At 47.9% G+C, this 26,036-nt stretch overlaps 1 protein-coding gene across 18 annotated transcripts in view; it reads left to right on the forward strand.

The window, feature by feature from the left end:
* RALGPS1 (Ral GEF with PH domain and SH3 binding motif 1) overlaps positions 1–26,036 on the forward strand; it is a 313,313-nt gene that overhangs the window by 29,453 nt on the left and 257,824 nt on the right. For all 18 annotated transcript variants that reach the window (XM_054520658.2, XM_054520645.2, XM_054520654.2 and 15 more), the window contains exons 2-3: positions 21,024–21,145; positions 24,639–24,746. In XM_054520658.2, the coding sequence (XP_054376633.1) occupies positions 21,089–21,145; positions 24,639–24,746 (165 nt within the window). In that variant the 5' untranslated portion in view covers positions 21,024–21,088. The remainder of the gene's footprint in view (positions 1–21,023; positions 21,146–24,638; positions 24,747–26,036) is intronic.

The following is a 26,036-nucleotide window of genomic DNA, read 5'->3' on the forward strand; positions in this document are numbered from 1 at the left end:
GGCCGCCCACTCTGGGAAGTGAGGAGCGCCTCTGCCCGGCCGCCCACTCTGGGAAGTGAGGAGCGCCTCTGCCCGGCCGCCCACTCTGGGAGGTGAGGAGTGCCTCTGCCCGGCCGCCCCATCTGGGAGGTGAGGAGCGCCTCTGCCTGGCCGCCACCCCGTCTGGGAGGAAGTGAGGAGCGCCTCTGCCTGGCCGCCACCCCGTCTGGGAGGAAGTGAGGAGCACCTCTGCCCAGCTGCCCCATCTGGGAAGTGAGGAGCGCCTCTGCCCGGCTGCCACCCCCTATGGGAAGTGAGGAGCGCCTCTGCCCGGCCGCCCACTCTGGGAAGTGAGGAGCGCCTCTGCCCGGCCGCCCACTCTGGGAAGTGAGGAGCGCCTCTGCCCGGCCGCCCACTCTGGGAGGTGAGGAGCGCCTCTGCCCGGCCGCCCCGTCTGGGAGGTGAGGAGCGCCTCTGCCTGGCCGCCACCCCGTCTGGGAGGAAGTGAGGAGCGCCTCTGCCTGGCCGCCACCCCGTCTGGGAGGAAGTGAGGAGCACCTCTGCCCAGCTGCCCCATCTGGGAAGTGAGGAGCGCCTCTGCCCGGCTGCCACCCCCTATGGGAAGTGAGGAGCGCCTCTGCCCGGCCGCCCACTCTGGGAAGTGAGGAGCGCCTCTGCCCGGCCGCCCACTCTGGGAAGTGAGGAGCGCCTCTGCCCGGCCGCCCACTCTGGGAGGTGAGGAGTGCCTCTGCCCGGCCGCCCCATCTGGGAGGTGAGGAGCGCCTCTGCCTGGCCGCCACCCCGTCTGGGAGGAAGTGAGGAGCGCCTCTGCCTGGCCGCCACCCCGTCTGGGAGGAAGTGAGGAGCACCTCTGCCCAGCTGCCCCATCTGGGAAGTGAGGAGCGCCTCTGCCCGGCTGCCACCCCCTATGGGAAGTGAGGAGCGCCTCTGCCCGGCCGCCCACTCTGGGAAGTGAGGAGCGCCTCTGCCCGGCCGCTCACTCTGGGAAGTGAGGAGCGCCTCTGCCCGGCCGCCCACTCTGGGAGGTGAGGAGCGCCTCTGCCCGGCCGCCCCGTCTGGGAGGTGAGGAGCGCCTCTGCCTGGCCGCCACCCCGTCTGGGAGGAAGTGAGGAGCGCCTCTGCCTGGCCGCCACCCCGTCTGGGAGGAAGTGAGGAGCACCTCTGCCCAGCTGCCCCATCTGGGAAGTGAGGAGCGCCTCTGCCCGGCTGCCACCCCCTATGGGAAGTGAGGAGCGCCTCTGCCCGGCCGCCCACTCTGGGAAGTGAGGAGCGCCTCTGCCCGGCCGCCCACTCTGGGAAATGAGGAGCGCCTCTGCCCGGCCGCCCACTCTGGGAGGTGAGGAGTGCCTCTGCCCGGCCGCCCCGTCTGGGAGGTGAGGAGCGCCTCTGCCTGGCCGCCACCCCGTCTGGGAGGAAGTGAGGAGCACCTCTGCCCGGCCGCCCACTCTGGGAGATGAGGAGCGCCTCTGCCTGGCCACTCCGTCTGGGAGATGAGGAGCACCTCTGCCCGGCCGCCCCGTCTGGGAGGTGAGGAGTGCCTCTGCCCGGCTGCCACCCCGTCTGGGAGGAAGTGAGGAGCACCTCTGCCCGGCCGCCCCCTCTGGGAAGTGAGGAGCGCCTCTGCCTGGCCGCCACCCCGTCTGGGAGGAAGTGAGGAGCGCCTCTGCCTGGCTGCCCCATCTGGGAAGGGAGGAGCACCTCTGCCCGGCCGCCACACCGTCTGGGAAGTGAGGAGCGCCTCTGCCTGGCTGCCCCATCTGGGAAGGGAGGAGCACCTCTGCCCGGCCGCCACACCGTCTGGGAAGTGAGGAGCGCCTCTGCCTGGTCGCCCCGTCTAGGAGGTGAGGAGCGCCTCTGCCCGGCCGCCCAGTCTGGGAAGTGAGGAGCGCCTCTGCCCGGCCGCCCTGTCTGGGAGGTGAGGAGCGCCTCTGCCTGGCCGCCACCCCATCTGGGAGGAAGTGAGGAGCGTCTCTGCCCGGCCGCCCCGTCTGGGAAGTGAGGAGCGCCTCTGCCCGGCCGCCCCCTCTGGGAAGTGAGGAGCGCCTCTGCTCGGCCGCCCCCTCTGGGAAGTGAGGAGCGCCTCTGCTCGGCCGCCCCGTCGGGGAAGTGAGGAGCGCCTCTGCCCGGCCGCCCCGTCTGGGAGGTGAGGAGCGCCTCTGCCCGGCTGCCACCCGGTCTGGGAGGAACTGAGGAGCGCCTCTGCCCGGGCGGCCCCGTCTGGGAAGCGAGGAGCGCCTCTGCCCGGGCGGCCCCGTCGGGGAAGTGAGGAGCGCCTCTGCCCGGCCGCCCCGTCTGGGAGGAGAGGAGCGCCTCTGCCCGGGCGGCCCCGTCTGGGAAGCGAGGGGCGCCTCTGCCCAGCCGCCCTGTCTGGGAGGTGAGGAGTGCCTCTGCCCGGCTGCCCTGTCTGGGAGGTGTACCCAACAGCTCCGAAGAGACAGCGACCATCGGGAGCGGGCCATGAGGACGATGGCGGTTTTGTTGAAGAGAAGGGGAGGAAGTGTGGGGAAAGGAAGGAGAGATCAGATTGTTGCTGTGTCTGTGTAGAAAGGGGTGGGCATAGGAGACTCCATTTTGTTCTGACTAGGAGAAATTCTTCTGCCTTGGGATGCTGTTGATCTATGGCCTTTCCCCCAGCCCCCTGCTTTCTGAAACATGTGCTGTGTCAACTCAGGGTTGAATGGATTAAGGGTGGTGCAAGATGTGCTTTGTTAAACAGATGCTTGAAGGCAGCATGCTCTTTAAGAGTCATCACCACTCCCTAATCTCAAGTACTCAGGGGCACAAACACTGCAGAAGGCCGCAGGGTCCTCTGCCTAGGAAAACCAGAGACCTTTGTTCATGTGTTTATCTCCTGACCTTCTCTCCACTATTATCCTATGACCCTGCCATATCCCCCTCTCCGAGAAACACCCAAGAATGATCAATAAATACTTCAGAAATTAAAAAAAAAATAAATAAATAAAAAATAAAAAATAAAAAATAAAAAATAAAAAATAAAAAAATTAAAAAAAAAAAAAAATAAATACCCAGCTCTGAGCCATCCTTGTGTGTGGAAGTTCATTTTCAGTTTTTTCCCCTAAATGCTGTGCTGCTTATAAATGTTTTCCATACCTATTTCAAAAGAAACCAGAAAATATTGAAGTGTACAAAAATAGAAAGTAAAAGTGCCATACAATAATGCCTTTAAGAGGCAGTGATATAAACAGTTTAGTGAATATCCTTCTATACTTCTATATGTGTGTTCACATGTGTTATAAAGATTTTAAAACATGTTCAAGTGTCATTTTCTCAGTGAGGACTTCTCATATACCCCCCCCTTTAAAATTATGACTTTGTCTAGTTGGGGGGGGGGTGTTTGTTGGGGAAGGAGGGATGATTAATGGATACAAAGAATAGGAAGAAGATTGGATAAGCTCTAGTATTTGATAGCACAGCAGGGTGATTGTAGTCAGTAATAATTGTACATTTAAAAATAACAAAAGGAGTATAATTGGATTGTTTGTAACACAAAGGATAAGTGCTTGAGGTGACAGATACCCCATTTACCCCGATGTGATTATTACACATTGTATACCTATATCAAAATATCCCATATACCCCATAAATATATGCACCTGCTGTGTACCTGCAAAAATTAAAAATAAGTGTAAAAAAGAGAAAATTATGACCTGTCTCCCACCCTGCCTACTTTTCTCTGCTTTACTTTTTTCTTTATCGCTTACCATGAGCTGGCAAGCCTTATCTTTTGCTGAATGATTTACTTAGTGTCTGTTTCCCCTATACTGGGGGTTTTGGGTTTTTTCTTTACTGCTCTATCCCTAACACCTAGGACAGTGCCTGATACATACTAGCTTTTCAGGAAATAGTTATTGAATGAAAGCATTAGAGTGAGTGTGCCCCGAGTTTATGGACATTGCTCTCTGTCAGGAAGTATTGACCTCCCTCACCTTTTTATCTACCGCTTAGTATCCCATTGAATGAATGTGTTCTAACTGTCTTTACTGGAGCACATTTATGTGGTTTTCAAGTGTTTTCCTGGCTTTTTTGTAGCCAGTGTTACAGTCAGTAGCTTTCCTGGAACATATTCTCTGGTTATCTATTTGATGATTTCCTTGCTTTGTTTGAACTCTGGGCTTAGTGCTTTACAAAAAAATAGCTCATATTAATCCTCACACCAACCCTGTAAGAAAGATGCTGCTCTTAGTTTCTCTTTTTCACCTGATGAGAAAGCTGAGGTTTAGAGAGAGCAAACCCCCTGCTCAGGTCCACCCATCTTCCGAGTGTTGAGCCATCTGTATTAAGGATGTTAATTCATCATCTGTCATGTGACATCACAAACACCCTTTTCCCAGTTTATTGACTGCCTTTCATTTTTTTCGTGATGTCTTTTCCTGTATAGAAGTTTTAATTTTAATGTAGCTAAATCTGCCAGTAGTTTTCTGGCTTTTGTATCACTCTTAGCAAGGACTTTTTTTTTTTTTACCTCCAAATTATTTTAAAAATTTGATCTGTGTTTTCTTTGGTATTTTTCCTTTTTTTGTTGTTGAAGTCTTGAATCCATCAAAAGTTTATCCTTATATATGATATTGAGTAAGATTTTAAACAAATTCCTCCTTTTCCCAAGTGAATAGTAAATAGTTTCATTAACATTTATTGAAGAATCTATCTTCTCCACTGTTTGAAATGTCTCTTGGTTATATGTTACTCCTCACATATACTGGATCCTGTGTTCTGGACTGTGTCTTGTCCTGCAAATCTGTTCCTCTGTTTCTGTGCCATTTATCATTGACTGTGGCTTCCTGGCAGGATAAGACCCTTCTCACTGTAGTTCTTTTTTGAAAATGTCTTAGCTGTTTTTAATTATTCTTCCAGATGAAATTTTAAATCAATTTGTTGAGTTCCAAAATGAATCCCCTTAGGATTTGGAGTGAACTTGCATTTTATTTATAGATTGATTGGGTGGAATTGATGGCTTTACAATACTGTCTCCTTATTCAAGGGAGTGAAATGTCTCTCCTTTAAGTTTTTTTTTTTATCTTTTAGTAAGGTTTTATAATTTTCTTTAAATGATTTTTGTACATTTATTTTAAAGTTTATTTCTGGATATTTTTCTCTTTTGTTAGTGGGCTCTTGGGCCATTACGCTTTGTAGATGGTTATTGTTTGTACAGAGGAAATTGTTGATTTTATAGCTGGATAGATATCATTCATAGATTTCTCTTTAATCCACTTCCATTTGCTTGAAATCTAGAAATTCTTCATAATTTATAGTTCATTGATGTCATCCTTTTCTGTATTTTAATGCTGCAACAGATTTTTTCCTTTTTTTTTTGAGGTGGAGTCTCACTCGCTTTGTTCCCCAGGCTAGAGTGCAGTGGCACAATCTCAGCTCACTGCAACCTCCTCCTCCTGGATTCAAGCGATTCTTCTGCCTCAGCCTCCCAAGTAGCTGGGATCACAGGCATGCACCACCATGCCCGGCTAATTTTTATATTTTTAGTAGAGACAGGGTTTTGTCATGTTGGCCAGGCTGGTTGTGAACTCCTGACCTCAAGTGATTTGCCCTCCTTGGCCTCCCAAAGTACTGGGATTACAGGCGTGAACCACCGCGCCCGGCCTTATGTTTTATTTATTTGGTCCTTTCAGCAGGACCTGGAGAGTGGAAGGCAAATGTGTGGACTTCTCTCATTATCTTCGTAGTCTATTAGTCGAAGTTGATGTGAAAGTGTCATCTGTCCCTGTGCCCTTCTGGCACCTCCAACCCACACCATCAACCCTGCAGTGCTCTCCATGGAATATGGGCTGACCCTGAAGAGCCTTTGAAACTGGGCGCAGGTTTTCCATTTTCCTGCCCCCTGGGGTGTGCCCTTTACTCCTGAAGTCTGTCTCCTACTGCTGCCTAGACTGCTTTCACTCCTTTTCCAACCAGACCTTGCCCACCCTGCCTGTCTCTGTAGACAGCTTCCTTCTTATTTTAAGGGAAGGACCAGGCTGTTCATTATGAAAATTAGGTCGTAGGGCCAGGACTCAATGCTGTTTGTCAACAAGGCCCAATAATGTAATGTGGGTATCCTGTTCTGCCAACTTACCCCTTGCCTCAAGGTTTCTGAGGTACCTCATCGCAGAAGGAACAGCAGCCAAGGAGAACTCAGAGACCCTCATTATGAGCCCGGCACCCCAACACAGGGCCGGGTTGGAGCTGGGTCAAAGCTGGGTTGGAGCAGGTAATGGGCTCGCAGCCCATGAGGGCCTCCCACTTGCCTGAGCTTGATCTGTGTCTGGGTCCCTTACCATCCGCCAGCCAGCAGCAGTGTATGGGACATGCAGGCCTGGTGGGCACCCTTAGGCATGCATGCAGGAGTCAGAGAGGGCTGAGCTCAAGCAGAGGCCCTAGTTCACCACGCATCTCACAACAGCAGTGGAGAGAAGAGAAGGCCTTGAATAGGTGATGATCTTTTGGCACTTAGTGACACTAACGGATGTGGTCCTATCCTGACCTGGCTTGGTACCAGCCAGACCAGTAATGCCTCTGCCTTTGGCAGGATCTAAGAGGGAGGGTAAAGGAGGTCAAGACCCCCTGCTCCCTACATGCCTCCACAGTCCACCTTAGATGGTTTCTGTTTGGCCCACACATAACAGGTGTAAAATACCTGAATGTCAGCACCCAGGGCTGCAGTCCTCCAATAATGGTTTTTCACAGGAAATGTTGAGACCGCTGTTTTTAGACCTGTTCCTAAGGGAGACTGTGGGGAGGGAAATTGGGTGGGGAGGAAGGGTGGGATAGGATATGAGAATATAGAATCCTTAAATTTTTTTTAACTTTTTATTTTGAGATTATTTTAGATTTATAGAAAAGCTGCAAAATAGTACAGAGCTTACATAACCACAGTACTATTATGAAATTAATAGGTACCACACTGTTTACTGAACTACAGAGCTTTTTCAGATGTTACCAGTTTTCCCCACAGTGTCCCTTTTCTGTTTCAGGATCCAGTCTAGGGTCCCTCAGTGCATTCAGCCATTGAGTCTCATCAGTTTCCTCTGGTCTGTGATACTTCCTTAGTCTGTCCAGAAGGTCTCAGCAGAGCCTTAGTGGATGAAATTTAGAGTCTAGTTTTGGTGATTCTATTTATCAAGCCTATAGAGTGAAAGAGTCTCATCCAGCCCTGCAGGTGTTGTTGTAGGTGCCTGGCCTGGCTGGTACTCCCCGTGGACATGAGTCTTCCTGTCCATAGCAGGCACACCAGGAGGCTCCCCACTGCTGCCCTCCTCCAGGTGAGGTATGAGTGGGCCACTGTATTCCTTCCTCCAGTCGCAAGGGAAGCAGCTAACAGTGTCTGACATTTCTCTAAGACTGTCTTTGTCAGGTGTCCTCTCTTTCTCTTGCTTTTTTTTTTTTTTTTTTTGAGATGGAGTCTCACTCTGTCACCCAGGCTGGAGTGCAGTGGCACAATCTCCGCTCACTGCAACCTCCGCCTCCCGGGTTCAAGCCATTCTCCTGCCTCAGCCTCCCGAGTAGCTGGGATTACAGGTGCTCACCACTACGCCCAGCTAATTTTTTGTATTTTTAGTAGAGACGGGGTTTCGACATGTTAGCCAGGCAGATCTTGAACTCCTGACTTCGTGATTTGCCTGCCTCAGCCTCCCAGAGTGCTGGGATTACAGGCGTGAGCCACTACGCTTGGCCTTTTCTTGCATTTTTAATATTTTGCCCTCTGCTAACTCTTTGAGTCTGAGTGCTTAGAAGTCTTCCTCATGCACCTCAAAACCCCCAGCCTCAATCTGCTGCCCTCATCTCTTGCCTTCCCCTTTTTGCTGTACTTGGCCCTGGGAGAGTCAGGACCATCAGGTCCCATTGTGCATCGGGCCTTCCCTGACACTGCACATAGGGTGCTCTTGCCATCATATCCTCAGGCCTGTTCTCAGGTCTCATCCCAAGTGGTTCTGCAGTACCTTATACCGTGGACTGAATTCTTTCTGCAGTTCCTGCTTTCTGCTTCTGTGTGATAAGGTCGCTCCCTGGGGCAGACATCATCTTCTCTTATCAGTCAGGGTATTTCTTCAGCTTCCGTTTGGAGAAGGGGAAGATGCATTCTGTTCTTCTCCAGCTGGGTATGCTTTAGATATAGGAAAATGTACCTTTTTTAGTGTATTGTTCTGCAAGTTATGACTTAGCTTTTGCAATCACTCTATTAAGAATAAACCATAAAGGGACGGGGTGCAGCAGGGAGACTGTGTAAGAGGCTTTCACAGTAGATGGGAGGTTTTGGTAGCTTTGGATCAAGGTGGAGGGATTGGAGGTGGTGAGACCTAGCCATATTCCACAGAGAGGGATTTTCTCTGTCCATGATGGCCCAGGACAGAGACAGTACCCCTTCTAGTTCCAGACAGTGTTGCCTGCTGATACTCAGAGCAAATGTTCCCTGGATCCTGATTAAGATTGAGGGTTTGGCCAGGCACAGTGGCTCATGCCTCACTCGGGAGGTCGAGACGGGCAGATCACCTGAGGTCAGGAGTTCGAGACCATCCTGGCCAATGTGGCGAAACCCCGTCTCTGCTAAAAATACAAAAATTACCTGGGCGTGGTGGCACACGCCTGTAATCCCAGCTACTTGGGAGGCTGAGGCGGGAGAATTGCTTGAACCTGGGAGACGGAGGTTGCAGTGAGCTGATGAGATTGTGCCACTGCACTCCAGCCTGGGTGAGGGAGCAAGAATCTTGTCTCAAAAAAAAAAAAAAAAAAAAAAAAAGATTGAGGGCTTTACAGAGTTAGGAAAAGGAAATGAGGGGTTGGGTTCCTGGCCCGGCTCCTGTGCACTGTGATTCCGAACACACACAAGGGGAAGCTTCACTATTCAGGCTTCCAGAATAGCAGGGCACCTCTGATGCACCCAGGGCTTTTGTGGGTATCTGGTATGTCTGAGGTAGACCACCCTCATTTCTTCACTCTCTCTTTCACCCTCATTTCTTGATGTTCCCTTTAAGCCCACCCCCACAAATATCCCCTGACCTCCCAGTTTCCTAAAATTTGCCTCCTTTCCCTATGGAAGAAATCAGGTCTTGCCAGCTGGTGGCTGCAGGGGAGGATTTTTTCCTCCTTCACCTGTCTTCTGCAGGCACCTTGTTTTGGAAAGGGAGAACCTTCGATTTCCAGAGTAGATTGTAGATGCTCATGTGGGAGATGGGGATGCTCTAGCCAGCCTTTCATAGAGGGTCTAAAAGAAAACTCTCCTGCCAGCCAGAGAATCCTTTCCTGGTTTTCAGAGAAATGCATATTCCTCACTCACATTTGTTTCATTGCCTCACCTTCAAATTGATTTCTTGTGGTCTTAGGCTAAGAGAGCATTGTCTGTGCTCACTCCTGCCCTGGAAGGTGAAGTGGTGGTGGAGGGTGTTACCAGAAACAATAGCTGTCATTTCTTGAATCCACGCTACCTGCCAGGCTCCGCACCAGCCACTTCTACATACATCATCTTATTAATCCTTTCAGCCTCCTGTGAGGTAGGTACGGGGGTAGATACAGGATGAGCATCCCAACTCTGAAAATCTGAGTTAAAAAATGCTCCAAAATCTGAGACTTTTTGAATGCTGACATGATGCTCAAAGGAAATGCTCATTGGAGCATTTTGGATTTTGGATTTGGGGATTTGGGATGCTCAGCTGGTAAGATAATACACATATTCCAAAATCCAAAAAATCAGAAATCTGAAACACTTCTGGTCCCAAGCATTTCAAATAAGGGATGCGCAGCCTGTACCATGATTCTCCCCAAAGGAGGAAAGTGGATGTTGGCCAGGTCAAGCAACTGGCCAAGGGCACAAAGTAAGTGAAAGGTGACTGTTCAGATCCTGGTTCTCTGTCCCCTAAGCCACAGGGAGGAGCCTGGCTTCTTTGACTTGCTCTGTAGCTGCCTTGTTTTGTGCTCCTATCAAGCCTGCACTGCAGCTTCTTACCCTGGTGGGGGTGGGGGTTGAGCTACAGGTGACTTTAAGGCCTCCCCAAATCCAGGTGTGCTCTGAGCCTTGTCTATAGATTGAAGGGTAGGTGCTGTGCATAGCCCCTACTATTACTCAAATATATGTAGCTACTGCAGGGATTGTTAATCCAGAGTGTCGGTGAATTTATCATAGCGTTTTGTTACAGAAGGTTTTTTTCCTTAACAGATGTCAAAAAGAGAACTACATTTTTTTTAGTGTTGAAAGGCGGGTCTCTAGAGTGTGTTTCCCTCTATATTTATATGCCTGTATATCCACATATATCAGAGTATCTGTGTGGGTGTGTGCATTAAGATGCTACCCAACACTGTGAACTGTGTTAACTTTGGGGACAGGGACTAGGTAGGGCCTTTGGGGAAAGCGGACTTTCCTTTTATATTTTATACCTTTTTATCCAGTTTACATAATTCTACTATGCATATGAATTACTTTTCTTTTAAAAATTGAGGCCGGGCACAGTGGCTCATGCCTGTAATCCCAACACTTTGGGAGGCCGAGGTGGGCAGATCACTTGAGGTCTGGAGTTTAAGACCAGCCTGGCCAATATGGTGAAACTCTGTCTCTGCTAAAAATACAAAAAATTACCTGGGCGTGGTGGTGCATGCCTGTAGTCCCAGCTACTTGGGAGGCTGAGGCAGGAGAATCGCTCGCTTGAACCTGGGAGGCAGAGGTTGCGGTGAGCTGAGATTGCACCACTGCACTCCAGCCTGGGCAACAGAGTGAGACTCCATCTCAAAAAGAAAAAAAATAAATAAAATAAAATAAAAATTCAGAAAGTCCTCATCCTTGAAAAGGTTAGGCATCCCTGGGCTGGACTATAAATTTCCTGAGGCCAAGGATGGGTTTTCTCCCCTTCTGCCTCCTCAGCTTCAGCATACAGAGCCTGGGACATGGGGGTGCTTGAGAGCGCCTGTCACAGGATGGCTGCCTGTTTGTGCCGGCCCCCACTTCAGCTCTGTAAACATAGGCGCTTCCCTTCCCCAAGAAGACGCTTTTCCTGGCCCTTCTTTCCATGCTTGCTCAATCTCCCAAGTTCTATCCCTTTTTCCTAGTACCTGTGGAGGATCCTGTCTCTAAAGCCAGCCCTCTTTGCTGAGCACTGCTGACTTCTCTCCTCCACGGATGCCCAGCCCCACATGGCATTTTGGACTCAGTGGTGCCTCCTAAGCTCACTATCTCTCCTTTCTTGGGAGAGAGGCCAGAGGTTGGATGCTGAGTGGTGTAGTTTGGAAGGAGTTGAGGAGGGAGCCGGTAAACACTGGAGTGAGTGATGGCCGTTCCAGTCTGACATGTGCTTACGTGGCCAGGCTCTCTTTGAAAGCCTCCAGATGCTGCTACTTGCCAGGAAAGGAGGCTTGGAGAGTTTGGAGAGGGTCAGGAGGAGGTAGAGATAACAGCATGGCCATCCCTGCACAGGGGGGCCTTTCTTGAACTCCTGGCAGGAGGTCCAGACCCAGAGTAATGGGTGCCCTAGTGGGAAACCTTTTGGCAATACAAAATCTGATGTGCTGTGGCTATGGCTGAGTGTGTGTGTGTGTGTGTGTGTGTCTGTGTGCACACGTGTACACTTACAGTTCATGGAGTAGACCGAACAGTTGTTGGAGGGGTTGTGGCAAAATCCTTCTTTGTTACCTTCCTATTTGTCTTTGTCTAGCTTCTGTGCATGACACAGAAAGGAGGAAGAGACGGCTGCGGAGTCGTGGGAGAGCTGCACGTCCACACTGCGGAAGTGGGCTTGGAAATGGTGTTTGGGATCCATTTTCATACTTGTCTGAAACATTTGGAAGAAATCACTTTCTTGTAATTGAGCATTCCTGGATGTGTGTATTTTCTTTGAAACAACCTCCTTAAGCTAGGAAAAAGTGATTATTATGCCTTCTCAGGAGTGGTCTGCATTGGACTGTCTCATGTTATTTTCTTGGTTTCCTGAACCTGAAACGTTGAAGGAGAATTCTGGAAGATTGGAAGGAAACCAAGGTTGCATGTGGGATTTTCCTTTCCCTCTTCAGGAGTCCCCCCACACAAGACCAGATTCTGTCATAAGCAGAAAAAAGAGATGTGGGATTGTACTGTGGTTCTGATACAACTGCCACGTTCTTAAGAAGTTACATCATGAGAATCACTTTTTCTCCTGCAGTGTTTTGGTTTCCAGGGAGGAATTAGCAGCCAGAGTATGTGTGTGCATGTACACGTGCATGTGTGTGTGCGTGTGTGTATGTGTAAGGTGAGAGAGGCAGAAGGAGGGCAGAAAGAATGGCGTTTTTGGTGCGGTGCAAACTAATTTGCCCAAACTGAAAAAGCTGGTGCTCTCACCATTATGCCAGGCTACCTCCCTGTGTAGTAGATGACACAGCTGATGTAGATGTATAAAAATGTAGCCCCTACAATTTAATTTATCTCTCTGAGCCTCAGTTGCCTCATCTGTAAAATGGGTCTTAATGTATATAAATCCTTTCACCTAACACAAAGTAAGTGTCTGATAAATTGTCTCAATGACAATGATCAGACTGTGTATGAGCTCCTAGAGGCTTGTGCGACTCCCCTGCGCAGAGCAGGGCTTGGGAAAATTGTACAGAGTTTGCTGAGTGGATGAGGGAGTGAACAGGAGGCAAGATGCTGTTGCTATATTGTGGTGTTAGTTCCATCTGTGAAAGGATAAACTCCATGGGGAGTCCTGCCTATCTTATTTGCTGCTGTGTCCCCAGAGCCCATTTAATGTGTGATGGACGTGGGACTGGGGAAGGTGGGAGAGGACACCTGCCACTCATGCCCCAGCATGCTGGTATCCCACCTGTCCCTTTGTTCCCCTGTGCATCCACACATGCCCAGCGCCCTCCACACACTGCCCACACTTTACTTGGAGCCTCTCATTCATCCTTTAAGACCCAGCTCAGTGGTTCTTCTCAGCGATGTCTTCTTTGACCCCCAAAGGCATTGGTCACCCACTTCTTTGTGCTCCAGTGAACCGCCTAGTGGGTGGGTGTTGAATAAACAAATGAATGAATTACCAAGCAGTGTGTGGCAGTTAGGCCCCCATCTACTCATTCATAACAGCTTCAAACTTAGAAGGCATCCTTGGTTCCTCTCTCTTCTTTTCCCCCTGCATGCAGTCCATCAGTAAGTCTTGTCTGTGCAACCTCCAGAACATCTCCTGGATCCATTCCCCATGAATCCAAGCTGCTGCCATCTATTACCTCCTAACTGACTTAACTGCCTCCATTTTGGCCTTTCCAATGTAGTTCTCCACAAAGTATCCAAAGTGATCTTCCAAAACAGTGCCGATCAGATCATGTCACTCCCCTGCTCAACACTCTCTAGCACAGCCAGGCATGGTGGCTTATGCCTGTAATCCCAGCACTTTTGGAGGCCAAAGCAGGTGGATCACTTGAGGTCAGGAGATCAACTCCAGCCTGGCCAATGTGGTGAAACCCCATCTCTACTAAAAATACAAAAATTAGCCGGGCATGGTAGTGGGCACCTATAATCCCAGCGCCTGTAATCCCAGCTATTCGGGAGGCTGAGGCAGGAGAATTGCTTGAACCTGGGAGGTGAATGTTGCAGTGAGCCAAGATTGCGCCACTGCACTCCAGCCTGGGACCTGGGTGACAGAGTGAGACTCTGTCTGTCTCAAAAGGAAGAACCTCTCTAGCATCCCCTCCAGTATACTCCAGATGAAACCCCAGCTCATCACCATGGCCTACAAGGGCATCATGCCCTGGCCCCAGCCTGTCTGTCGACTGCTTCCAGGTGACTCAGCTCCAGCCATGGCCTTCTCCCTCCATCATAAACCTGCTAGGCTCATGTGCATCTCAGGGCCTTTGCACTTGCTGTTCCCTCTGCAAGGAATACTCATATTCCCACTGGTTTGTATGGCTGCCTCCTTCCTAAGGTTTCAGCTCACATATCGCATCTGTAGAGAGTCCTTCCTTGACCATCCTGGCGAATATCATCTTCCACCCTATTTCATTTCTTTAAGGTATTTATCAGTATCTTAAGTTACTTTCTTTGTTATGTGCATTTTCTGACTCCCTATCTAGAATATAAGTTCCGTGGCAGCAGGGACCTTCTATGCCTGCCCACCTCGTGTGCCCAGTGCCTGGGACAGAGGTTCTTGACCAGAGTATCTATGAATTTGGATGGAAAAAATGACATTCATTAACTTTGAACTGAAATTTAGCATTTCTCTCATTTATTAATATAGACAGTGAACCACAGTAATATTAACAGTACCTGGGACTTGGTCACCAGTAGAAATCTCAGACATTTTCATGTCACATAACATTTGTGGGCAACTCAGAATATCTGTGCTCATAACTACTTTGAAATTATGGTAATTATTAGACTCCCCAACAGTTCTTGTTATTGAATACAATAATAAAGATATATATATTCCCTTACATAAAGAAATACATATATTACTACATAACAAATTATTTAAAAAACAATTTAATATATTTTAATATAATTTTTTGGTATAATTTTATGCATTTAAAAACATTTCTATGAGAAGGAGCCCGGAGGCTTCACCAGACTGCCAGAAGGGTCTAAGACACAAAATCGTTAGCAACTGTTGGTTAGGACAGTGTCTAGCATGAGGTAGGGGCACAGTGAGTGAATGAATAGTGTGTGTCTTCCCCTTTCCAGTGAGCCAATGCATTTCCAGGGTCAGATATCCCGTGGATTGGCATGAACTTGATGTTTAGGAACGAGCTTTGGTCAAGGTCTTGTGGAAATCTACTCTAACTGCCTGATGCTGACAGAGAGGCATTTATCGCTGGGCCCCGGGCTGCTCTCCTTTTCTTTCAGACACAGGCTCTTTCTTCAGTTCCTGCCTGTGCATCTGCTTCCTCTCCCTGCTTTCATCCCTCTGACCACACTGTCCCTGCATGGGGCCACTGTCTACTCCCGAGGGTGTGGCACCTTAGCTTAGTTGACCAGCAGAGACTTAATATCTCAGGGTCCTGAGTTCCTAGGAGAACCAGGGGGCACCCTGGTCTAGTCATTCTGGCTTAGGAAGCACAGTTCCCTATCTTCAGGGCCCTACTCTGGGTAGGGAAGCCGTTCTCAGGGAGGGGCTAGGCCAGGCTGACCCCCTCAATGGCAGTCTGCTCCCTGATACAGAACTGGGGGCTCAGCCAGGCCTCAGGGACTGAAGTTGGATGGGTGGGGGTTTCTCTGAGCCTTGAAAAGGACAGTCCGTTGTACTAGATCCTGTACTTTCCTAGCATGTGAAGTATCACTTGTCTGAGAGTCGCTGCCCATAAATTCAGCCATTTCTGTCAGGGGTGAGACATGCCGGAGTCAGACTGGAAACAAGTGCTCCGTCTTTCCTTCTAGATCAGTCCTCCCATGGAAAGCATAATGGGTAACACACTACGGCTGCCATACTTCATCTGTAGGTGGGGTGGGCCACCGTGGGAGGATGGGCAGGTTGACAGGACTCCTGTACTTGGACCCCTGGACTCAGCTATGCTCCCTGGGGAGCCTGGAACCCACTGCTGGTGATCCCCTTCCCATCAGTGGGAGCCCATGGTTTTACAAAGCATGATACTGTTCTTTCTCAAACACTTAAAGTTAATTTTTTGTTTGTTTTAGGAAAAAAGAATAGGTATAAATGAATAGAAAATTGTATGATAACACTGACACCAATAGTAACTGATAATCTTGATTGAGTACTTGCCCTATGTCCGGCCCTGATGGAGCATTTTAAACACGTTTCCTCATCCAGTGCTCACCTGGACTCTTGCAAGAGGCAGTGTCAGGGATGATGAAGAGCCCAGGCCTTGGCATTGACTGACCAGGGTTTGTACCTCCCAGTCCTGCCACTAACTCACAGCAAGTCACGTTACCTCACTGTGCTTCCATTTCCCTGAAGTCTGTAGTCTTTACCTCATGGGGCTGTCGTGACAATTAAATGAGCTAATCATGTGATGCTTTGCCCGGTGCCTTGCACAGCACCTGCACTCATTTTAGTGCTGGTGTTGGTGTGTGGAGCGGAGCCACCCAGTGAAGCTGAAGAAGTGGGTAGCGTGGTGGTGCCCTTCAGGTGGGCAGAGGGTGTGCGCTGATGGCCAGTGACAGAAGAGGGCCTGAGGACTGTGTTGAAGGGCTGTGAGACTTGAGAATTCAGTTGTTAGGAAAGCAGGGAGAGCAAGGCCTCTCGTTTGGGCCAGGCTGAGCAGTTTGAGCTCCATGTCTGGGCTCCCCTTGGGAAGAGCTACAGAGTGCCAGGCACACCCAGAAAGGAGTCAAACCCACTTCAGCCTGGGCCCAAGACAGGCTGGATCCACTCAAAGAGAATCAAGCTGGCTGTCTTCCATTTGGTCTCCTGTGGTGACTCTCTGTTAGGCCTGGATTGAGTCACTTTAATCCTGTTTGAACTGATCTGAACAGGTTCCATCCATACCAGCTGGTTTGTTCTGGCTTAGAACAGACAGGCTGAGTTGGTCAGCCTTATACTGCCTTTGAATCTTGAGCTGGATTTACTTTTAGTCTCAGTTTTTGGTTTCCCATTTTGAAGTGTATGGGTTTTTCATGGGAGTTTCTGTTGGAGGGTCCCAGCCACTCCATCCTGGGAAGCCTTTCCTTGCCTCCAGAGGCTGTTTTCCTCCTCTCAGTGCCGTCTCTTCTGCACTAGACATTCCTCAAAGTTTTTTGCTTATTAATAGTATCCTGGCTAAGTGTGGTGACTCATGCCTATCTATAATCCCAGCGCTTTGGGAGGTGAAGGTGGGAGGATCACTTGAGCCCAGCCTCAAGACTAGCCTGGGCAGTGTAGTGAGACTTCATTTCTACAAAAAATAGAAAAAAATAGCTGGGCATGGTGGCACGTGCCTGTAATCCCAACTGCATGGGAGGCTGAGGATCCCTTCAGCCCAGGAGTTTGAGGTTGCATTGAGCTATGATTGCAGCACTGCAGTCCAAACTGGGAAACAGAGCTGTCTCTTTAAAAAAAAAAAAAATTTATATATATATATAAAATATATATAAAATTTCAAGAGGAATGGGGGAGGGAAGAGTTAAACATGTAAGTTCAGATCACCATCATGAAACAGAGCTGAAGGTGCTTTTTTATTGTAGTATAATTTATATTTCATAAAACCCACCCCTTCTAATGGTATAATTGTATGATTTTTAGGGAATTTTTAGAGCTAACTGCCACCACAATCCAGTTTTAGAACATTTCCATCCCTCAGAAACTCCTGTGTCCTTGTGTAGTCAGTTCTGCCCCTGCCCCTGGCCCACCAGTGATGTGCACTTTTGTCGCTCTAAATTTGCCTTTTCTGGACATTTCCTAAAAATGGAATCACACAGTACATTCCTTTTCATCTGTCTTCTTTCCCCGAGCATGTGTTTTAAGGTTTGTTGATGAGGTGGCTGTATCAGCGCGTCACCTCTCTGTTTTGCTGGGTAGTGCTCCATCCTGCAGTGTGTCGACTGAATTCTCTGTCCGTTTACCAGGTGACGAACATTTGGAGGGTTTGTAGCTTTTGGCTTTTATGAATAATGGTGCTATACGCATTCTTGTTCATGTCTGTGTGGACATATGTTTTCTTTTTTTAGGTAGATACCTAGGAGTAGAATTACTGGGTCATGTGATAAATTTATATTTAACTTTTTAAGAGAATACCAAATGATCTTTCAAAGTGGCTGTGCCATTCTGCCTTCCCACCAGCAACACATGAGGGTTCCGTCTCTGCACATTTTTGCCAATACTTGTTATGGCCTGTTGTTGCTGTTTTCTTTTGTTTTTAATTATAGCCATCCTAGTAGGTGTGATGTGGTATCTCATTATGGTTTCATTTGTGTTTCCCTGATGGCATTTCTCTTGTTAGCCATTCATGTATCTTCTCCTTCTTTTTTTTTTTTTTGAGGTGGAGTCTCACTCTGTTGCTCAGGCTGGAGTGTAGTGTGCAATCTCTGCTCACTGCAACCTCCGCTTCTTGGGTTCAGGCGATTCCCCTGCCTCAGCCTCCTAAGTAGCTGGGATTACAGGCATGTGCCACCACATCTGACTGATTTTTGTCTTTTTAATAGAGATGGGGATTCATCATGTTGGCCAGACTGGTCTCAAACTCCCGACCTCAGGTGGTCTGCCCACTTTGGCCTTCCAAAGTGCTGGGATTACAGGTGTGAGCCACTGTGCCTGGCCCATATGTCTTCTTTTGTGAAATGTCTGTTCAAATCTTTTGTGGAGCTGCTTTTTAAACCTGCACCTGTTGTGGATCTGTGGTTCTTGGTGATGGCAAACATGGCTTCTCTCAGGACAAAAATGACTAACAAATAAGACTTCTCAGCCCGTCTCCTCTCCTTGCTCATGAAAGAGGACTTTGGCCTCTCCAGCTCAGCTGTTTCTCTAAGGAAAAACTTTACCTGACCAGTTCTTTTTTTTTTTTTTCTTTTTCACTATGAAAATTATCAAGCACTTGGAAAAGTGCAGAGACTGGTACAATGAACTCCTCTATACCCTCTTGTCTAGATTCAGCCGTCGTTATCATGCTGCCATATTTGCCTTGTCTCTACTCACATATATTTTGCTGACCCATTTGAACCTAAGTTTTAAACTCACTTTACGTCTGTATGTTGACACACACCTCACTAAGGATAAAGACCTTTTCCTACTTAACCACTGCACTGTTATCATACTTAGGAGAATTGATAGCAAGTCAGTGGTACCCTCTAAGATCCATAGTCAGCTTTCCCCAGTTGATTCCCAAGTGTTGTTTATAGGGCAGGCTAGTTCTTCTGAGTGTTCTTGGGAAGAATGGGAAGGTAGAAGGCTCACAGGATAGGACTGAGGAGGGGATAACTGAAGTGGATATATTGTATTGGAGCAACTTTGAGGGATGAGAGAAGAGTCATTGTCAGCACTGGAGATGTACCAGGAGAGAGCCTGGGTCATTTGGACGTCCTCTTTGGCTGCTTGCCCCTGTTTCTTCCCTTTCTTCCCCTCCCTCCCTCCCTCTCTCCCTCCCTTCCTCCCTTCCTTCCTTCCTTCCTTCCCTCCCTCCCTCCCTTCCTTCCTTCCTTCCTTTCTTCCTTTTTTTTTTTGATGGAATCTTGCTCTGTCGCCAGGCTGGAGTGCAGTGGTGAGATCTTGGCTCACTGCAACCTCCGCCTTCCAGGTTCAAGCGATTCTCTTGCCTCAGCCTCCCAAGTAGCGGGGACTACAGGCGCCTGCCACCATGCCCGGCTAATTTTTATGTGTTTCGTAAAGACGGGGTTTCACCATGTTGGCCAGGCTGGTCTCAAACTCCTGACTTCAAGTGATCTGCCCACCTCAGCCTCCGAAAGTGCTGGGATTACAGGTGTGAGCCACTGTGCCCGGCTGCCCTTGTTTCTTTGACAGCCTACTGCTGTGTGCCGGGCCCTGTGACTGAGGGACCTGGGAGGATTACAGATGGAGTCAATATCATCAGGCTGACTTTTTCTTCTTTTTGAGCTACCTCCAAAGACTGGAGTCAACTGCAATTATCCAGGCAAATCATTTTTCTCAGTGACCTTTGGGCTAGATCTTGCTCTCCAGGACTGATTTTCACATAGGCATCACAGATTCGGCATTTCCTAAATCAAATTCATCATCCTTCCCCCAAATCTGCTATGTCATCTCTGTTCCTTCCTTGAAGAAGGACACACCATCCTTCTGGTACCTCATGCCAAAAACCATCTCATCCTCAGCTGGTACTTCTGCCTTCCTCCACTTCAGTGCCTGGGGAGTCTCTGTCCTTCCTGTCTCTCAGTCTCTTTCCTCTCTGACTTGACTGCCGCAGCCTCAGCTCAGGGGCCCTTCCTTACCTCTTGCCTGGATAACTGCAATCGGTTCCAGTCTTTGTCTTCTCCTCGCCTTCCTCCCAACCCCCTCCTTACTCTCCTGGTCACTTGCCACTAAAAAGCTGTCAGTGGCCACAGCTTTCTGTGTTCAGTGATGTGGTAAATGCTCTTCTAGAGATGTGTGCACTTGGGTGACAGAACAGCTGGCTCTGTTTTGGGTTGTTCAGGCATGATAGCCAGAAGAAGGGACATTTGAGCAGGGTCTTGAATGATGACAGGGTGACAGGGTGGCAGGTTGGCATGAACAAAGCCATCAAATAATGAGATCTCTGCCTCCCTGTGCCTCAGTTTCCCCACATGCAATAGGGTGTAATGATAGGACCTACTTCAGGATTTTTGGGTTAGATGAGCTAATGTATGCCAAGCATGGCATATAGTACTATATGGGGTTAGCTATTACCCAGGTTATTATTGATGAAGAAGTGTGGTGCCAGGGGAACACAAGAGAATTTGCTTGTCTTCTTCACCCTGCCTTTGTTTTAAAAGAAAAATCAAGGCTGGATGCGGTGGCTCACACCTGTAATCCTAGCACTTTGGAAGGCTCAGGTGGGAGGATTGCTTGAGCTCAGGAGTTTGAGACCAGCTAGGCAACATAGCAAGACCCCACCTCCACAAAAAAATTAGTGGGGCGTGGTGGCACATGCCTGTAGTCCCAGCAACTCGGGAGACTGAGGTGGAAGGATCACCTGAGCCCGGGAGGTTGAGGCTGCAGTGAGCCATGATTGAGCCACTGCACTCCAGTCTGGGTGACAGAGCAAGACCCCGTCTCAAAATAAATAAGACAAAGATCACAAACTCTAGTGTCTGCAAGGGCCAGGCACGCACTGAAATGGTCGCACAAGCCAACTGGGGACTCAAAGGCCCTGCTCCAATCCAAGGGGCAGCCGCCACTCAGCTGGCTGATGGTCACCATACAGTAAAATGGGACCAGTATTGCCAGAAAAGTCAGAAATCCAGAATTCTATGTGAAATCTTCCAATTTTTAAATGTTGGTTATTAATTTTAAAAATATTAATATCCTGTACAAGCCCATCAAACTGTATCTGTGGGCCATAGTTAGCCTGAAAGCCACTAGCTTATGACCTTTCTTTAAAGGTCTCCTCTGAGATGATCTGCTCAAGTCTGGTACAACTTTTGCCTGGGGGTGGGGATAAATTTGTTTTGAAGACTGGTTTTTATGAGCCCCTTTGCCTTGCAGGACTTCTCCAGACAGGTTATGTTACCTGCAGAGGCTGCCCTGAAGCTCCCTGTGGCCTGGAGACTATGTACAAGAGGAATGGTCTGATGGCTAGCGTGTTGGTCACCTCTGCCACTCCACAGGTACTGAGGCTGCAAGAATCGGGACAGTGGGTAGAGGGGTCTCCTTTCAGCTAACCCAGGCCCCAGCTGAGCCTTGGACAGCGAGGCAGTAGGGCTCTATGAATACCACCATTCTTAGCTCCTAAGGCCCCTGGCCACGCCAGGCGTGAGATTTGGGAGGCAGTCAGCCCTGAGGATCAGCATGTTTTCTGAAGTCGTTCTCTTCAAAGAAAAACAAATACCTGCCCAGTCCAGTCGTAGCAAGTGCCACATTCCATTTTGGTGGCAAGAAGGGATCAGACCTTTCCCAGGAAAAGCCGCTGCTGATTATAAATAAGTCACACACATTCCGGAATGAAGTCAGACAGAAGTCATTCCAACTGGCCCTGGGTTCTTATTTACCTTGCTCAGTAGGAAATGGTTATAAGGACTGGTGGTCTGCAGTGGCCTGGGCTAGAGCCCCTGCTGTGGGGTTTGGGAGTTTGCTTTCCACACTTGGTAATGGCACAGAAGCATGCAGGAGGAATGGGTGCCATTTGAGGCCCAAGATGCCACCACCCTATTGTGTGTGTAACGCCTGCTCTTCTGACAGATTGGCAAGGCCATACCAGGGTTTGAGCCCACAAGGCCCTCCTCATTATGCTAGGCTTTTGAAGTGATCCTGGGTAACCTGCCAAAAAGTCACAGGAATCAGTTCGTTTCTTATAAACCTTTCAAGAAAATTCAGTGTTTTGATCTCTGGTCCTGAAATCGGGATAGGTTTCAGTAAAGCTGCTGCTGCAGCAGAATTGTCATTACCCTCATCATCATCACCAGTGAATGTATTTGGGGCAGCTTTTGATCAACAAGTCCCCTTGTATGATTGTGTGTATTTGGGGCAGATACAATGGTGTGTCACTGGAAAGTTGTAATACCTGAAATCCCAGGAAGGGACTCCTTTTTGTAACTAGAGGAGTCAGACTTCTATTTCCATTTAGAGTGAAGCTTCTTTCTTCTCTGATCTGTATGTGTATATATGTATATGTGTGTATGTGTGTGTGTATATATATATATATTTGAGTGTGTATATGTGTGTATACACATTATACACATTCACACATATATGCTGTGTATATGTACATGTATGTGTATCCAGCACAAGGTAAGTACTCAATACATATTTTTTGAATAAATGAATGAGCAAATGATGAATACATTTGTAACTGAAGTGCTCAATAAATTTTGATGACTGAGTGACACATTTATACCAACATAGCCCCATAATTTGTTGCTTACTAATACACCAGGCACTTTTTTGCATGTTCCATAGGCATTGTCTAATTTAATATTCACAATAACCCCATCAGGTGTATATTATTATTTTATCCCCGGTTTATAGATGAGGAAGCTAAGGCACAGACAGGTGAACAAGCTGTCTTGGAATCACACAGCTGCCTTGTGGGTGGGGATTCAAAGCTAGGCCTCCCTGACTCTCGAGCTGGTGCTCCTAACCGTGACATTATACCATCCAAAAGAAAATCCACCCTGTCACCCTGATATATTCTGCTTTCTGGAAGGTGGATGTAGAAGTACAGAACGGTTTGTACAGAATCGTCTGCTCAGGATCTACATATGAGACTGGGAGATGGAGTAGACTGCCAATTCCAGCAGCATCAGGAGAAGTCTTTATAACTTTTCAAAAGTTCACTCTGTGTAGGTTCTCCTCAGGGGAGAATGTCCTGTCACTGTGGAACTTTAAAAATAGCCATGCCTGGGCTGGGTGTGGTGGCTCATGCTTGTAATCCCAGCACTTTGGGAGGCCGAGGTGGGTGGATCACCTGAGGTCAGGAGTTCGAGACCAGCCTGGCCAACATGGTGAAACCCCGCCCCTACTGAAATTACAAAAATTAGCCAGGTGTGGTGGCGGGTGCCTGTAATCCCAGCTATCTGGGAGACTGAGGCAGGAAAATCACTTGAACCCAGCATGTGGAGGTTGCAGTGAGCCGAGATCACACCACTGCACTCTTGCCCGGGTGACAGAGCGAGACTCCCACTCAAAAAAAAAAAAATAGCCGTGCCTGAGCTCACCTGAGTCCCCTTGAATCAGCCCTCCTGGGGATGGAGGCAGATTCTGCCAGTTACTTTTTAAGCTTTATTTTATATAACCTGTACTATAGCCATGGGAAGTAGGTTTAATATCACCATTTTACGATGATAACTGAGACTCAGTAAAACCAAGTTATTTGTCTGAGCACAGACAGCAACTGGTGTGGAGCTGGCATTTTAACCAGGCCTGTCTGACCTCAGAGCTCTTAACCACTATGGTATACTGCTTCTTAAGATCATCTTAAGAGTTTTTGGTATAGTAGACTCATTTTAAAATCTTTTGATGACACAGGCCTATCGAAATTTACAGGTTTAAGTTCCTGCTTCTCTTTTTAACCTTACATTTCCAGTTGTTGACTGTTGGTTTCCCTCACTGGCCTAAAAGCACTCTAGTTTTCAGGAAGATTACAAAGTTTTTCCAGATATAGCCATTTTGGAAAGAGTGAAATAAAGAAGAATTAATAAAAGCATATTCTCTAAATCCCAGTCCAAGATGTTGAGGTTAATGGAAACCACAATATCCTTCTTCGTGAGCTGAGACGAATAAAATCATTTATGAACAGGGCACAATTTTTGGGTGGTAAACTTGATTGAGCTTGATGAAGTTAAATTAAAGATAAAGTATATTCAGCATTCTGGGATCCCCACAGTGTTGAGATTCATGAAATCAGCCACATTTGAGGAGTTTTAACTTGCCTTTTTATGGGAGACTCTTTCATATACATGCAGGATGCAGAGTGTCCTTATCACAAAGGACTCTGCTAAATATAACTTTCACACTAGCCTCTAAAGCCAGTTGGTTACCTCTCAGCTCATTAGCAAGCAGGCTTTGAATTCCAAGTGGCCCGCATGATAAATAAGCCTTGAGAGCTACTTTCACATTTTGTGTAACAATTTCCTGCAGTGACTTCAAGTAGGAAAAAGAAAGGTAAAACCAGGTAATGTTTGAAAGACATCATGAAGCAGATTGTCTCCTCAGGCCTCCTAAGACATGCAGTCCTGTTCTCCCTCAAGGAAGATTGGGCTGTAATTTTTTACCCCACCACTAAACCACTGGCCAGAGAAAGTTAGGGTGTGGCAGCTGAAGGTATGTGTTTTGGGGTCGGATAGATAAAAAAGTAAGTTTACTTTCTGGCTTTCCCTTTCATACCTGAGATACCTTGGAGAAGTAACATTGCCTCTACTTCCTTATCTACAAAATGGGAACAATAATAATGTGTACTCATAGGGCACACGTGAGAAGGAAATAAGATGATACACATGCAGTGCTTAACATGGTGCCTGGACTGGGGTAAAGCTCTAATCAATAGAAGCCGTTTTTTATTGTACTATTCCATTGCTCTCCCATCCTCAATTCCGAGGAGGTTTGGGAGGCAGTGATTCCACGTCATATCATTCAGTTGGCACCATCTCTCCCTGCTCTCCACAGGGCAGCAGCAGCTCGGACTCTCTGGAGGGCCAGAGCTGCGACTATGCCAGCAAGAGCTATGATGCCGTTGTCTTCGATGTCTTGAAAGTGACCCCAGAGGAGTTTGCCGTGAGTGAAACAGGGCTGGTGTGGGTGGCTGGGCACCATAACAGGGCACTAGAGGGAGCCACCACTTAGGCTTTGGGCTCAGATTGGAAACATTCTATATGCCCAACAAGAGGGGAGTGTTGAGTAAAGTCCGTACCACCCTTTATGAAATACAATGCAGCATTAAAAAGGGTGCTGTCTTGAAATTAACTACCCTGGAAGGCTGTACGCTATATATATAAAAGTGAAAGGAGCAGACTAAAGCACAGTTTGTGGAGAACGTGCAATTTAAAAAATGCATGTACAGGCTGGGCAAGGTGGTTCACGCCTATAATCCCAGCGCTGTGGGAGGCTGAGGTAGGAGGATGGCTTGAGCCCAGGAGTTCAAGATCAGCCTGGGCAACATAGGGAGACTGCCTCTACAAAAAATGGAAATAAAAAAATTAGCCAGGTGTGGTGGCACACACTTGTAGTCCCAGCTACTCAGGAGACAGGTGAGAGGATTGCTTCAGCCTGGGAAGTTGAAGCTGCAGTGAGCTGTGATCATGCAACTACATTCCAGCCTGGGTGACAGAGGAAAACCCTGTCTCAAAAAAAAAAAAGCATGTACAACACACATATGACATGTATTTGCATGAGGTCTAGATTTTTTGTTTACATATTCATAAATATCTGGATTTATATAGCCAAACATATTATTTACTGTAGTATTTGGTTATAGATTCCAGGTAATTGGAATTTAATTTTTCTTTTTGTTTATGTATACTTTCTATATTTTTATAACAACCATTTTCTACAATGATAAACAATATTATTTGGGCAATTTTAAAAAATATAAATTAAAAAAAAGATATATCTTCAACCAGTGTGTTGCTCCCGGTCTAACTAAGGGACTGTCCCCTGTGGTGGAGCAGTGTTAGCTCCTTGTTTTGCCGTGACTTGGTTTCCTGCTTTTGAACTTTGACAGTAAAGGGAGAATATTGATTCTGGGGTGACCTCAAACCTGATTGAGAGTGTTGTCCAAGCATTGAACTTCTCTCCAGAACCCTGGAAGTGTTTCTAACCCATACCCATGTCTTCTCTACCCTCTTTGGTAAAAGAGGTTTCTTGTCCTCCTGGGTGCCAAGGGAACTAGCTGGGCCCCATGTCATTGCTCTGCCATCATTGGCTTCTTCCATGTTTACTTTGTGCCAGGCCATACCGAGCCTGGCACATGCATCATCTCCTTCAGTGTGTCTGAGAGATCATTTTAAAACCTTCAAACTCTCTAGTGGCTCCCTCCTGCTAGAATGAGACCCAGAGTTCCTCCTG

This window comes from Pongo abelii, chromosome 13, assembly GCF_028885655.2.
Source record: "Pongo abelii isolate AG06213 chromosome 13, NHGRI_mPonAbe1-v2.0_pri, whole genome shotgun sequence".
NCBI lineage: Eukaryota > Metazoa > Chordata > Mammalia > Primates > Hominidae > Pongo > Pongo abelii.